The sequence below is a fragment of the Anomaloglossus baeobatrachus genome, chromosome 10 (assembly GCF_048569485.1).
Source record: "Anomaloglossus baeobatrachus isolate aAnoBae1 chromosome 10, aAnoBae1.hap1, whole genome shotgun sequence".
Classification (NCBI taxonomy): domain Eukaryota; kingdom Metazoa; phylum Chordata; class Amphibia; order Anura; family Aromobatidae; genus Anomaloglossus; species Anomaloglossus baeobatrachus.
Window position 1 is genome coordinate 185959461 of NC_134362.1, and position 16102 is coordinate 185975562.

The 16102-nt window shown below is 53.5% G+C and overlaps 2 protein-coding genes across 2 annotated transcripts in view; one reads left to right on the top strand and one right to left on the bottom strand.

The window, feature by feature from the left end:
- ANKRD11 (ankyrin repeat domain containing 11) overlaps nucleotides 1–6821 on the bottom strand; it is a 240009-nt gene extending 233188 nt beyond the window's left edge. Inside the window, exon 1 of the mRNA XM_075325946.1 lies at nucleotides 6288–6821. The gene's annotated coding sequence lies outside the window, so the exon portion shown is untranslated. The remainder of the gene's footprint in view (nucleotides 1–6287) is intronic.
- A 5993-nt stretch (nucleotides 6822–12814) lies between these two features.
- SPG7 (SPG7 matrix AAA peptidase subunit, paraplegin) overlaps nucleotides 12815–16102 on the top strand; it is a 52030-nt gene continuing 48742 nt past the window's right edge. Inside the window, exons 1-3 of the mRNA XM_075325955.1 lie at nucleotides 12815–13032; nucleotides 14841–14943; nucleotides 15142–15231. Coding sequence (XP_075182070.1) covers nucleotides 12922–13032; nucleotides 14841–14943; nucleotides 15142–15231 — 304 coding nt within the window. The 5' untranslated portion in view covers nucleotides 12815–12921. The remainder of the gene's footprint in view (nucleotides 13033–14840; nucleotides 14944–15141; nucleotides 15232–16102) is intronic.

The window sequence follows — 16102 nt, forward strand, 5'->3', positions numbered from 1 at the left end:
GCCTTAGGGCAAGTAGTTTTCCGCCTTATCTGTAAAATAATCCAACATCATGCAACGTTCTTAGAAGAGGACTGAGCAGAGCGATAGGAAAGCTGCTGCCAGAGCCGACCAAGACAGCATGTAGACACTGCACACAACCGAGTAACACCCTGTACACCGCCACAAGGAACTTACTGCAATAGTAATAACACTGGATTATGGCGACTGCTCCCAGATTCCTCCATAAAAATCACTAGGGGTACAGAATATACCCTCAGCAGGCTATGGGCACCTTATTGTGGCTCAGCACCATACCGTTATACAGTTTGTGTTCTGCAGCCGTAAGGGAGCGTGCCCACGATCAGTGTTTCCAGCATTTTCAATGTAGTGTGCTTTCGCTGCGTCCAAAACGCAGTACAATAGTGGACGGGATTTCTAGAAATCCCGTGGCCACTGTGCTTGTTTTTCTGCAGCAAACACTAGCCTGCGGTGTGGCTTTCCAAGCCGCAGCATGTCAATAGTTTGGAGCAGATTTGCATGCGTCCGCCTTAAGGAGAACACAAACAAGAGACCGCAGCACACTGTACCCCGATAGTTGGTACAAGCAGCTGCGGAGAAGATTCGCGGCCCCGCAGGTCAGAACCCGCTGCGTCCAGGACACAGTGACTCCTGATTGTGGGCGCTTACCCCAATAGTAGACAGTTGGGTTATTTCCCATAGGGCCCTGGTTTAAAAGTTTAATCTGAGCAACAGTCATTGCATATGCAAACACTGCTGAAATCCCAGGATAGATACAAAACAGATCTCACTTCCTTCATGTATCAATGTGATAAAAAGGTAGAAAAGAGGATATCCTAAACACCAGCCACAAGATACATAGCACAGGAAGTGATGAACTAACAGACATGGACCACCTCTGCCGGGTCTTGCTTGTACTTCCAGTACCACACATGCCAACTCCCATCATAATACTATCCTCAACAAAACCTTAGCACACCAGACATAGTCAGACTCTACCCTTGTCTCTAGCCAGTGTCATCACGTAGGTGAAATACTCGGTGGCCACTTCTAAAGCAGCAAGAGCCATTTTTGACTACTCTGGAGTTCCAAAAGCAAAAAATAATAAGTGGGCACAAGTCAGTGGCAAATTCCATGCCAAAAAAACTGGCGTATTTACTGGCCCAGATGAACCAACTGATCACGTTGGCCAATATACCATTTTTTTGGCATGGAATTTGTCCACTTTATGATGAACAACCAGTGGGCTGGCACCAATACACCAATTTTTATTGTGCTGCTCCATTTTTCTTATATGTAGTAATATATTTAATGTAACGTTAACACGACTTTCCAGTATTTTTATGCAGGTAGGGAATTAGTCTGCAGAGACTTTGTATACCCCACTCCCATCTTGACTTCCTAACATACTAAAGACAGCAGTGACTTTTGCACGCCATGAGATAATCGCACCACGCGAGTTGGGTCAAGATTCATCAAGGAACAAAAGGTGGTGGTGCTGCTAAGAGCAACCAGATCCCAGCTCTTTCTTTTGCAATCGTTACACATGGCTCCTCAATATGGGCTATACGATTGTCCACTGCAACCGATCACTATAATGCATGATTAGACCCTGAAACATACCTATACAGAAGTGGATTTTCAGAAGGGTCAATGCATTAAAGGTAACCAATCACCAGGATTTTCGTATATAACCTAAAGCCAGTGCTATACTGGCACTATCAGGCTGCTTATCTACATGCCATTAGTGGTCAGCTCGGATGTTTAGGTTTTGAAATCCAAGAAAGTGAAGTTAGTAAAATGAGCAGCTTCTTGAGTGACAGTTGCAGTGGGGCAGATCATATATTCATAGTTATCCCCTCCCCCTGTTAGAATTAGCATAAGCATTATACAAACCATTCACTTTGTCTAGCAGGACCTGTGGTGAGGTCATATGCATGTGACCAAAAGGGGCGGGGCCTCAGGCACCAAAGCTGGATACCAGGTCACATGGGTATGACCTCACAGGTCCTTTCACAGACAAAACGAGTCGTTTGTATAATACTTATGCTAATTCTAACAGGGGGAGGGGATAACTAAACATATCTGCTCCTCAGCTGCTGTCACTCAACAAGCAGCTCATTTTACAAACTTCACTTTCTTGGATTTCAAAACCTAAAGATCCGAGCTGAAGAGTAATGGTATGTAGAGAATCAGCCCGATAGTGCCAGTATAGCACTGGCTTTAGCTTATATACGAAAATCCTTTGTGATTGGTGCAGGGCTTAAAGGAACCAATCGAAAACACATCAGCAGATTCCGCATACTTCACATGCGGATGTTCTTGAGCCCTTCACGTAGTATCAGCTGAATTCCTCAAGATTTGCACGTTTAGAGAAGCGTTTTTATACTGTAATAGTCTGCAAACTTCACACGGAAAAATCCTCATTCACCCCAACGATCACTCGTTGGGCCGAAACCAACAATGATTGATGGCTTTTACCAACTCGCTGTGCAGAACAAAGTCGGTTGCATTAATATTTTTTTTTTATCCGATGCAAAAACAAATCGCTCCATGAAGGCTCGTTCCCCCTATATTGTAGGTCACTCGTGGCCCCACATGTCACGGCCATTCTGGGCACCTATAGTGGGCAACGCGTCAAAAAATCTATCACTGCACAAACGTTCATTTAATTTATCTACCATCTAATATTAAAAATACTAATCACTATCGTCCCTTGGCACTTGAGCAGAGGTCTTGTTTACTAGCATCTGACCATAGAGCTCAAGTGGCCACAACAGTCACATGCCATGCTACTAGCATCATGGTGCAGCGTCTATACCGACAGCACGTGACTAGAATCGAACCAATGGCCACAACATTAATCTGACAGGCCGGCTAGTTGAAAGAAAAGGCTGGTCTCAAACCAGACTGCCGGACTAGGCAGATGTACTGGGTTGTGCGAATTGCAACCCACTGATTTGCGACCATTTGTAAACAACGGTCATGACTGATGTGGATAACACATCCATAGAAGTCTGCAATCATCTTGCTCTTGCACAGATGCAGCGCATGCGCAATTTACTCCAAGGAGGAGCTTGTAACACACCAGAAGTAAAGTCGGTGCCGGCACAGATGGACAGAGCCAAGTGATGCTTCAACTGCACGGGTGCAAGGTCTGTGGATGACGTAGGACGCATCATGCACATCAATCAAGGCAGAAAGACAGATTCCTCTGATAGAAGCGGCCCAGACGCCGCCCCCCCCCCCCCAGACCGGACTAATTTGCATACGGGGCAGGACTTCTAAAAAGTTTTTTTTTTGCAATGAGGGGGGGGAATGTATGGGGCCTATATACAAGTTGATAGTAATAGACCAATTAAAGGGGGTAGCTTTAGTTTATATTGGGAATGACTGGTGACCAATCGGTTACCTTTTGAGAAATTGGATAACCCCTTTATTTCTAGGATAGTAATATCCTTTTAGCAGGATAGGGGATAACTTTCTGTCCAATGGAAGTCCAAACAGCACGACCTCCAGTGATACTAAGAATTGGGCTCTGCAAAACCTCATCTAGAATAGTGTAGCTAGGGAACAACTTACTGAATGCTGCAAACACAGCCATTGGGCCCCCCAGAGATCCAAAGAGGGGGCTCTGCAGAGCACAGCCCTGAATGAAGTAGATAGGGATTAAGTTACTGAATGCTGCAAGCCCAGCTCTAAATGGAGGAGAGGTGCATATGGAATGGCCCAAAACATCCGAGCTCTGTATTCAGATCTATCCCACAGGGAATGAATGGAGGTCGAGCATCAAAACCGGAGAACTGTGTTAATGAGATCACGGAGGGTCTCCAGCAATAAGGAAGTTAATATCCTACACAAAGAAAGATACATCCCACCAAAATAGAGCCCTGGCGCCCGGCACCGGAGCCACAGACCCACCGCCGCTGCTGCAGAGCCCGGCACCGGAGCCACAGACCCACCGCCGCTGCTGCAGAGCCCGGCACCGGAGCCACAGACCCACCGCCGCTGCTGCAGAGCCCGGCACCGGAGCCACAGACCCACCGCCGCTGCTGCAGAGCCCGGCACCGGAGCCACAGACCCACCGCCGCTGCTGCAGAGCCCGGCACCGGAGCCACAGACCCACCGCCGCTGCTGCAGAGCCCGGCACCGGAGCCACAGACCCACCGCCGCTGCTGCAGAGCCCGGCACCGGAGCCACAGACCCACCGCCGCTGCTGCAGAGCCCGGCACCGGAGCCACAGACCCACCGCCGCTGCTGCAGAGCCCGGCACCGGAGCCACAGACCCACCGCCGCTGCTGCAGAGCCCGGCACCGGAGCCACAGACCCACCGCCGCTGCTGCAGAGCCCGGCACCGGAGCCACAGACCCACCGCCGCTGCTGCAGAGCCCGGCACCGGAGCCACAGACCCACCGCCGCTGCTGCAGAGCCCGGCACCGGAGCCACAGACCCACCGCCGCTGCTGCAGAGCCCGGCACCGGAGCCACAGACCCACCGCCGCTGCTGCAGAGCCCGGCACCGGAGCCACAGACCCACCGCCGCTGCTGCAGAGCCCGGCACCGGAGCCACAGACCCACCGCCGCTGCTGCAGAGCCCGGCACCGGAGCCACAGACCCACCGCCGCTGCTGCAGAGCCCGGCACCGGAGCCACAGACCCACCGCCGCTGCTGCAGAGCCCGGCACCGGAGCCACAGACCCACCGCCGCTGCTGCAGAGCCCGGCACCGGAGCCACAGACCCACCGCCGCTGCTGCAGAGCCCGGCACCGGAGCCACAGACCCACCGCCGCTGCTGCAGAGCCCGGCACCGGAGCCACAGACCCACCGCCGCTGCTGCAGAGCCCGGCACCAGAGACCCAGACCCACCACCGCTGCTGCAGAGCTCGGCACCGGAGACCCAGACCCACCACCGCTGCAGAGCCCGGCAACGGAGCCACAGACCTACCACCGCTGCAGAGTCCGGCACCGGAGCCACAGACCCACAACCGCTGCTGCAGAGCCCGGCACCGGAGCCACAGACCCACAACCGCTGCTGCAGAGCCCGGCACCGGAGCCACAGACCCACAACCGCTGCTGCAGAGCCCGGCACCGGAGCCACAGACCCACAACCGCTGCTGCAGAGCCCGGCACCGGAACCACAGACCCACAACCGCTGCTGCAGAGGCCGGCACCGGAACCACAGACCCACAACCGCTGCTGCAGAGCCCGGCACCGGAGCCACAGACCCACAACCGCTGCTGCAGAGCCCGGCACCGGAGCCACAGACCCACCACCGCTGCTGCAGAGCCCGCCACCGGAGCCACAGACCCACCGCCGCTGCTGCAGAGCCCGGCACCGGAGCCACAGACCCACCGCCGCTGCTGCAGAGCCCGGCACCGGAGCCACAGACCCACCGCCGCTGCTGCAGAGCCCGGCACCGGAGCCACAGACCCACCGCCGCTGCTGCAGAGCCCGGCACCGGAAACCCAGACCCACCGCCGCTGCTGCAGAGCCCGGCACCGGAGACCCAGACCCACCACCGCTGCTGCAGAGCCCGGCACCGGAAACCCAGACCCACCGCCGCTGCTGCAGAGCCCGGCACCGGAGACCCAGACCCACCACCGCTGCTGCAGAGCCCGGCACCGGAGCCACAGACCCACAACCGCTGCTGCAGAGCCCGGCACCGGAGCCACAGACCCACAACCGCTGCTGCAGAGCCCGGCACCGGAGCCACAGACCCACAACCGCTGCTGCAGAGCCCGGCACCGGAGCCACAGACCCACAACCGCTGCTGCAGAGCCCGGCACCGGAGCCACAGACCCACAACCGCTGCTGCAGAGCCCGGCACCGTAACCACAGACCCACAACCGCTGCTGCAGAGCCCGGCACCGGAGCCACAGACCCACAACCGCTGCTGCAGAGCCCGGCACCGGAGCCACAGACCAACAACCGCTGCTGCAGAGCCCGGCACCGGAGCCACAGACCCACAACCGCTGCTGCAGAGCCCGGCACCGGAGCCACAGACCCACAACCGCTGCTGCAGAGCCCGGCACTGGAGCCACAGACCCACAACCGCTGCTGCAGAGCCCGGCACCGGAGCCACAGACCCACCGCCGCTGCTGCAGAGCCCGGCACCGGAGCCACAGACCCACCGCCGCTGCTGCAGAGCCCGGCACCGGAGCCACAGACCCACAACCGCTGCTGCAGAGCCCGGCACCGGAGCCACAGACCCCGGCTCCCCAGACATGACCAGTGGCTCCTCCGCCCTGATGGAGCCCAGCTCCATGGCACCCACAGGACCTGCCCCGCTTACCGTGCACTGCTCTTCGGTCGTTATCAGTCCCGACGTCCTGGCGGTCAGAGCCCCGCGGTGTTCGGACCGGTGCTGAGGAGGAGGAGGAGGGAGGGAAGGCCGCGAACTTGCGCATGGACCCAGCGGGGGCCGCGGCCTACCTCCCCCTCCTCCCCTCCTCCGGTAACCGGGGTGGAAGTGTGGGGGGTGGGGGAGGGGAACGGAAACCAGCAACGGCCGATAAACCAACGTGCGAGTGGGGGAGGGGGAGTCCGCGAGGCTTCTCCTGAATAGCAGCGTCCGGTAACGAGGTCCTGACAGGAGAAGGGGAGGGGGAGAAAAAAAGGCCCAAAATTAAGTAAAGGAGACCAAAAAAAGCACGGAGAGAGTGAGTCCAGACTGCGCGGCGCTCGGTGCTGGGGGGAGGCGGAGCCCCCGCTGCCGGTTGTTTCTCCTCAGAGGCCGCTCCCGTGCGCGCCCCCAAACGCTTGCATCGCGAGCCGCTTCTACGCGCCCTTTGACTCCCTCAAGGCGCGCTCCCCGGGAGAGAAGAAAGTGGGCGGAGCGATGGAGACGTGACGCGCTTCCCTATTGGCCAGCGCCTCAGCGACTTGCTGGGTCGGCAACGCTTACTGGCCGAGTGACGCAAGAGCGATGCGGGGAAAAGTAGGAGGAGCTAGGAAGGAGAGGGCGCGAGAAAGGGGGCGGGGCGCGGCTGCCGTCTCTTCATCGCTTCTGTTGTTGTGTGTATGTTGGGAGTGACGTCAGCGGTAGGGGCGGAGCTAAGGCGTATTGCCTTCTGCCTGGAAAGAAGCTGTCAATCATGGAAACAGTGCGTTCTGATTGGTCTGTTTTGTTACTGCTCCACCCACTTTGCTGCACATGACGATTACATGTACATTGCATGTGACATCCTGTGTGTTGCAAAGTGAATATTGACGATCCCCAACTTTTAAAGGGGTTGTCAACATTTAGGGCTAATTTTTTCATTTTTTTTACTTAAATGCATGTATTTGGGGCTAAAAATATTTTTGCAATTGGATTTCATTGCAAATTTTGCACCTTTTGGCTTTTATGGGTCCTTTGTTTTCCTATAAGTTCAATTTAGTCATAAATCATCAAGGAGGACCTCAGAAAAACAGATCATTGACTTACAGACTCCCCTCAGAGCTCACTGACCGATCCTCAGTTAACTCGATCTACAAAAGCTAAACGGTGCAAATTTTTAATGAAACCCAATTGCCAAAAATACAGGCAGGAAGGGCAATGACATCCTGCTTTTCAGACTGATTGGCTGCAGCGGTCAGGTGACTAAAGCAGATGCGCCTTGTCCTATTCTAGCCTCCTAAACACTGCAGACAATCACCAGCCTCATCGAAAGTCATTGACTCTTTTTGGAGACCACCGAAGTGCCCTGTGTCACATTCTGATTATCGTCGCCACCTCTCCCCCCCACAACGCCCCTTTTTGCAGCCCCCCAGATGACTCTCATTCCCCCCACTGCACAACTGTAATCTTTGATTTTGTTTTGTTTTTTTGCAGATGAACCGAGGTCTTTTTTAATCTTTGTTCTGACCTTGCTCGTCAACCGTGTGCAGAATCCTTGAAGATGTCTTGCTATCATCAGTGGAGTGAAGCCACCGATGCCAGGACAGCTGGGGCTACCATGCATCTTATCCAGAATATTTGGGCCCGTGCCTGAAGGTTGGAAACTTACCCCCACTGACAGCCAAGACAGAAGGACGGCATGCTACTCTGTTCAGGAGATTTCCAAGACCTTTTCTAAGGTCATTCTTATCTTCAAGGTCAAGATATTTTTTTTTAATTTTATATATAGCACTAATATATTCCGCAGCGCTTTACATACATCAGGAACGCTGTCCCCATTGGGGCTCACAGTCTAAATTCCCTATCTGTATGTCTTTGGAGTGTGGGAGGAAACCCACGCAAACACGGGGAGAACATACAAACTCCTTGAAGATGTTGTCCTTGGTGGGATTTGAACCCAGGACCCCAGCGCTGCAAGACTGCATTGCTAACCACTGAGCCACCACAAGACTGCAGTGCTAACCACTGAGCCACCGTGCCTCCCATAAAGATGAGACTCCACAGTAATCAGTCCTGGATAATCTTTCTGTAAAAATTGCAACCTGCTTGTAAAATCCAACAACTTTGCAATGTGGTCTCTTTTTTTCTCCAAAATGGAGGTATTTTTAATATCAAAGATTACTGCTCGTTGCGTAGGCTACTGACCACCTCTGCAGAGGTGTCTTACCTGAGCTGTCCACTCTCTGCTGCTGCAAGAAGAGGAGAGAGGAGGGAAGACGCCCCCCTATTGTCAGTGCAGAGCTTACAGGCTCTATTGGAAAGTGCTTGTAATTAATGCCATCGTTGACTAGGCTACCGGCCACCTCTGCAGAGGTGTCCTAACCTTAGCTGTCCGCTCTCTGATGCTGCAAGCAGAGGCGAGAAGAAAGAAAGAGGAAAGAGGCACTATTGGAAAGCGCTTGGAATTAATACCTTCGTTGCCTTAGAAAACAGCTACCTCTGATAAGACTGCAGCGGTGCGTGACCTCTGTAACAAGCAATAAACCATAAAATTCATTGAGATTGGAGAGGATTTTTAATAACAAGTAATAATATTTATTCATTTATATAGAGCCATTAATTCCACAGCGCTTTACATACATTGGCAACTCTGTCCCCATTGGGGCTCACAATCTAAATTACCTATCTGCATGTCTTTGGGGTGTGGGAGGAAACCCATGAAAACACGGGGAGAACATATAAACTCCTTTCAGATGTTGTCCTTGGTGGGATTTGAACCCAAGCCCCCAGCGATGCAAGACTGCAGTGCTAACCACTGAGCCACCATACAGTGCTAATCACTGAGCCACCGTGCCTCCCAACAAGTACATTGCAGCGTTGCTTGTTTTTCCGATGATAATGAGAATAAATAGATATTCATTGCAAAGTATAATATCGGTGTTGATCACCTCCAGGTCTGGGATACTGGCTCTAATGCCGCCGTATTTGGGGACTATATTTACTGGCACCATTACGTCACTGCTCTCAGCTCCTTTTACTTCCTGTTTTTGTCACGAGACTCCTCCGGATGTGATTTTCCATAAAATACAAAACACGGGCTTGATATTTGTTATAGCGCAGCGCCATCTGGATTCCAATTTGCGGAAGTTCAAGCACCAGCAGGATGAGAAGAACGAAAGGAATACTGGCGAGGGCGGAAATATCATCAGTGCAAAGGATACGGGGCCATTAATTCCTCCAAAGCAGACGGGATTGTGCATTATGAGAAGCTACTGGGCTGCAAAGGGCCCATATACTGTTCCTGCACAGGGGCCCATATACTGTTCCTGCACAGGGGCCCATATACTGTTCCTGCACAGGGGCCCATATACTGTTCCTGCACAGGGACCCATATACTGTTCCTGCACAGGGACCCATATACTGTTCCTGCACAGGGACCCATATACTGTTCCTGCACAGGGACCCATATACTGTTCCTGCAGAGGGATCCATATACTGTTCCTGCACAGGGGCCCATATACTATTCCTGCACAGGGGCCCATATACTGTTCCTGCACAGGGGCCCATATACTGTTCCTGCACAGGGGCCCATATACTGTTCCTGCACAGGGGCCCATATACTGTTCCTGCACAGGGACCCATATACTGTTCCTGCACAGGGACCCATATACTGTTCCTGCACAGGGACCCATATACTGTTCCTGCACAGGGACCCATATACTGTTCCTGCACAGGGACCCATATACTGTTCCTGCAGAGGGATCCATATACTGTTCCTGCACAGGGGCCCATATACTATTCCTGCACAGGGGCCCATATACTGTTCCTGCACAGGGGCCCATATACTGTTCCTGCACAGGGGCCCATATACTGTTCCTGCACAGGGGCCCATATACTGTTCCTGCACAGGGGCCCATATACTGTTCCTGCACAGGGGCCCATATACTGTTCCTGCACAGGGGCCCATATACTGTTCCTGCACTGGGGCCCATATACTGTTCCTGCACAGGGGCCCATATACTGTTCCTGCACAGGGGCCCATATACTGTTCCTGCACAGGGACCCATATACTGTTCCTGCACAGGGGCCCATATACTGTTCCTGCACAGGGACCCATATACTGTTCCTGCAGAGGGATCCATATACTGTTCCTGCACAGGGGCCCATATACTGTTCCTGCAGAGGGATCCATATACTGTTCCTGCACAGGGGCCCATAGACTGTTCTTGCACAGGGGCCCATATACTGTTCTTGCACAGGGGCCATATACTGTTCCTGCACAGGGGCCCATATACTGTTCCTGCACAGGGACCCATATACTGTTCCTGCACAGAGACCCATAGACTGTTCCTGCACAGGGGCCCATATACTGTTCTTGCACAGGGGCCATATACTGTTCCTGCACAGGGACCCATATACTGTTCTTGCACAGGGGCCATATACTGTTCCTGCACAGGGGCCCATATACTGTTCTTGCACAGGGGCCATATACTGTTCCTGCACAGGGACCCATATACTGTTCCTGCACAGGGGCCCATATACTGTTCCTGCACAGGGGCCCATATACTGTTCTTGCACAGGGGCCATATACTGTTCCTGCACAGAGACCCATAGACTGTTCCTGCACAGGGGCCCATATACTGTTCTTGCACAGGGGCCATATACTGTTCCTGCACAGGGACCCATATACTGTTCTTGCACAGGGGCCATATACTGTTCCTGCACAGGGGCCCATATACTGTTCTTGCACAGGGGCCCATATACTGTTCCTGCACAGGGACCCATATACTGTTCTTGCACAGGGACCCATATAGTGTTCCTGCACAGGGACCCATATACTGTTCCTGCACAGGGGCCCATATACTGTTCCTGCACAGGGGCCCATATACTGTTCTTGCACAGGGGCCCATATACTGTTCCTGCACAGGGACCCATATACTGTTCCTGCACAGGGACCCATATAGTGTTCCTGCACAGGGACCCATATAGTGTTCCTGCACAGGGACCCATATACTGTTCCCTGACATCTCTCGGTGACATATACTTAGGAGCAGTGGGGATAAAGCTGATGTTTATTACCGTCATTATTTATATTCCTGAGCAGGCCTGTACTGGGGGCCGATCATGCTGTTAAAGGGGATGTCCACTACTCTATATTATTAAAAAAATGGCTCATTGTTTTCTTAAAAAAACAAAACCCCTATATGACCCCATTGTCTCTTGAATTTGTTGCCTGTGTTTCCTGCCGTTCTCCTAGTTAATTCTTTGGATGAAGGATGTCTGGTGACCGCTGCAGCCAATTAGCTTCCTCTTCCATTGATGGACATCTGATGACCGCTGCAGCCAGTTAGCTTCTGCTTTCAGTGATGGATATCTGGTTATGCTGCAGTCAATTACCTTCTTCTAGCAGGAACTGCCAGGTGACCGCTGCAGCCAGTTAGGTTCCTCTTCTGGCGGGGGATGTCTGGTGACCACTACAGCCAATTAACTTCCTCTTTCGGTGAGGGATGTCTGGTGACCACTGCAGTCAATTACGTTCCTTTTCCAGCAGGAGACGCCAGGTGACCGATGCAGCCAATTAGCTTCCTCTTTCAGAGGGGAACGTCTGGTGACCGCTGCAGCCAATTACTTCCTTCTTCCAGCAGGAGATGCCAGGTGAACACTGCAGCCAATTAGCTTCCCTTCCGCCAGAGGACGTCTGATGACTGCTGCAGCAAATTCGCTTCCTCTTCCACTGAGGGACGTCTGGTGACCGCTGCAGCCGATTAACTTCCTCTTCCGCAGGGGGACGTCTGGTGACCGCTGCAGTCAGCTAGCTTCCTCTTCTGGTGAGGGTTATGTCTGGTGACTGCTGCAGCCGATTAGCTTCGTCTTCCGCCGGGGGACGTCTGGTGACCGCTGCTGCCAATTAGCTTCCTCTTTCAGAGGGGAACGTCTGGTGACCGCTGCAGCCAATTACTTCCTTCTTCCAGCAGGAGATGCCAGGTGAACACTGCAGCCAATTAGCTTCCCTTCCGCCAGAGGACGTCTGATGACTGCTGCAGCAAATTCGCTTCCTCTTCCACTGAGGGACGTCTGGTGACCGCTGCAGCCGATTAACTTCCTCTTCCGCAGGGGGACGTCTGGTGACCGCTGCAGTCAGCTAGCTTCCTCTTCTGGTGAGGGTTATGTCTGGTGACCGCTGCTGCCAATTAGCTTCGTCTTCCGCCGGGGGACGTCTGGTGACCGCTGCTGCCAATTAGCTTCCTCTTCCGCCGGGGGACGTCTGGTGACCGCTGCTGCCAATTAGCTTCGTCTTCCGCCGGGGGATGTCTGGTGACCGCTACACTGACTAAAGACAATATTTTTTTGCAATTTTTTTATATTTCTTTTTGCTTTAAATAGTAAAATAAAACAAAACTGAATATTAAAAAATGAACACCTGGTCCTGAAGGGGTTAATACAGAAGCGATAAGATAAAGTGTATGGATGGGAGCGGGGTGAGGCGTCTCCTCAGCTCCGGGGCTGCGGCTTCTGATGACAGTGGGCGGGCAGACGGCTCCGAGTCCTGCGCCCAGTCACTAGGCCGCGGGGAGGCCTCGGCCTCGATTATCAGCCCGGCCCACACATGGGGCCACTGCTGCGGGCTCTGGGGAGGCGGCCGGCCGGTCTGTACGGAGCCTGGCGGCTGCTGAGCAGGACGGGGATAAGGAGCAGCAGCTCCGGAGGAGTACTGCAGGTATAGGGGAGCATGGAGGCAACAGAGGGCAGGGGGCAACAATAGAGGGCAGGGGGAGGCAGCAGATGGCATGGGGGCGACAATAGAGGGCAGGGTCAATAACAGGGCAGTGGGAGACAAAACAGGAAAGGGGTCACAGCAGGGGGGCAACAACGCAGGGCAGGGGCAATAATACAGGGCAGAGAGAGACTGCAGGGGGAGACAGCAAATGGCATGGGGGAGACAGCAGGGGGGCAACAACGCAGGGCAGGGTGGACAGCAGGGGGAGCCAGCAGAGCGCAGGGGGGCAACAACGAAGGGCAGGGGTAATAACAGGGCAGGGGGAGACTGCAGGGGGAGCCAGCAGAGGGCAGGGGGGCAACAACGAAGGGCAGGGGGAGACAGCAGCTGAAAGGGAAGTGACAATAGAGGGCAGGGGCGATAACCGGGCAGTGGGAGACAGCAGAGGACAGGGTCAATAATACAGGGCAGGGGGAGACAAAACAGGAAAGGGGTCACAGCAGGGGGGCAACAACGCAGGGTAGGGGCAATAATACAGGGCAGAGAGAGACTGCAGGGGGAGACAGCAAATGGCATGGGGGAGACAGCAGGGGGGCAACAACGCAGGGCAGGGTGGACAGCAGGGGGAGCCAGCAGAGCGCAGGGGGGTGACAACGAAGGGCAGGGGTAATAACAGGGCAGGGGGAGACTGCAGGGGGAGCCAGCAGAGGGCAGGGGGGCAACAACGAAGGGCAGGGGGAGACAGCAGCTGAAAGGGAAGTGACAATAGAGGGCAGGGGCGATAACCGGGCAGGGGGCAAGCGCAGAGGGAGCCAGCAGGGGGGCGACAGTAGAGGGCAGGGAAGCAACAACGCAGGACAGGGGGCGACAGCAGAGGGAGACTGCGGGGGGAGGGTGACAATAGAGGGCAGGGGAGACAGCAGAGGGTATGGGAGCAACAATAGAGGGCAGGGGCAATAACAGGGCAGGAGGGCGACAATAGAGGGGATGCAATAATATAGGGCAGGGGGAGACAGCAGGGGGCAGGAAGTGACAGCAGGGGCAGATACAGAGATGATATGGACAGTAATAAGAGGGGCAGATTACAGGGACAGTAAGGCTATATACCCACTTTGCTTTTTTTTTTTTTTAGTCTTGGTGACTGCGGGGGTTACTGCGCGACCGCTCCCGGCAGTTTAACACCCTACCAAAATCTGCAAGGCAAAAAAAGAAGCAGCGTGTGCGCAGCAAGTCAGGATTCTTGTAGACTTTGCTGGGATGCTTTTTTTTTTTTTCTTTTATTGATAAAATAAGCAAGGAAAATTGCATGAAAAAAGGCCACGGGTGCACATAGCCTTATAAGAGGGACAGATGGTGGCCGGGGTCGGTTGCGCCGGTGGCCGGGGGTCGGTTGCGCCGGGGGACGGTTGCGCCGGGGGGGGCGGTTGTGCCGGGGGGCGGTTGCGCCGGGGGGGGGGGGGGCGGTTGCGCCGGTGGCCGGGGGGGGCGGTTGCGCCGGTGGCCGGGGGGGGCGGTTGCGCCGGTGACCGGGGGGGCGGTTGTGCCGGTGACCGGGGGGGCGGTTGCGCCGGTGACCGGGGGGCGGTTGCGCCGGTGACCGGGGGGAGGTTGCGCCGGTGACCGGGGGGCGGTTGCGCTGGTGGCCGTCTTGGTGTACTGATGGCAGAGATTGAGGGGATGTGAGAATACCAGTATGAGCTTACCCTGGATGATTCGGGTGTATCGCCGGCTTTGCCTTTCGGTGGTCCTCCTTCTTGGATGAGCCCGGACCTGCCGGATTTAGCTTGTGATTTTCTTTTGTCTTTCAGACATTACTGTGCAGGACGGTGACCCCGATATCTAGCGGAGTGACAGGATTCCTAATAAGACGACACGCCGTTGAAAATCCCGCTCAGCTCTGGAGGCTCCTAGGTCTGTTATTTCTTGCGTTATCCAGAGGCGGTTACAGGGGGTATCGATTGTCAGGCATGGATGCTGCAGCTCCACTCCTGTGATAGTGAACAGGAGCGGAGCTGCAGACTCGATAATCACAGCTAGTTCACATTATAAGGCAGGACAAGCCCTTACTGCTTTGTGTGGATTGGTAACATATTTGCTTCTTTCCTACAGGTGGGATCCATTACTTCAGCACCACCAATGAACGGAGGAAAGACAATCAGAATGAAGATTCCAATAAGAGGAACCAAAAAGAAAACGAGGGTAGGAAGTAAAGAAGGCAGGGAAATATTTTACCTCACAGAAAGAATCAGCTATAATCCTGTGCTGTAATGTCTTTTTACACTTTTGCATCTTCCCCGGCCCTGAAGATGTGGTATGATCAGATCATGTCCCTGTACGGTCAGACATGGCCATTACAAACCACATAGATTATCTCAGCACAAGAACATTTTGTTAAAAACAGGCAGGGAAATGTTTTACCTCACAGAATCATTTATAATCCTGTGCTGTAATGTCTTTATACCCTTTTGCGTCTTCCCCGGCCCTGGAGATGTGGTATGCTCAGACCATGTCACTGTATGATCAGACACGGCCATTACACAGCACATAGCTGGGACACATATATAACATTATCTCCGCACAGGAACATTTTTTTTTTTAAGACCGGCAGGGAAATGTTTTACTTCACAGAAAGAATCCACTATAATCCTGTGCTGTAATGTCTTCATACTCTTTTGCGTCCTCCCCGGCCCAGGAGATGGGGTATGATCAGACCGTGTCAGACATGTATGGTCTGATGGTCAGACATGGCCATTACACAGTACATAGCTGGAGCACATATATAAAATTATCTCCGCACAGGAAAAAATTTTTTAAAACCGGCAGATAAATGTTTTACCTCACATAAAAAATCATCTATGATTCCCTGCCATAATATCTGTATACTCTTGCATTTTCCCATGCTAGGAGATGTGGTATGATCAGAACATATCCCCGTTCGGTCAGACACGGACATTACACAGTACACAGCAGGGGCACATATATAAGATTATCTCAGCACAGGAACATTTTTTTTTAAAAAACATGTCCAATTGTGGAACTTACTGTTTCATATCTATTTATTAAAATGAAC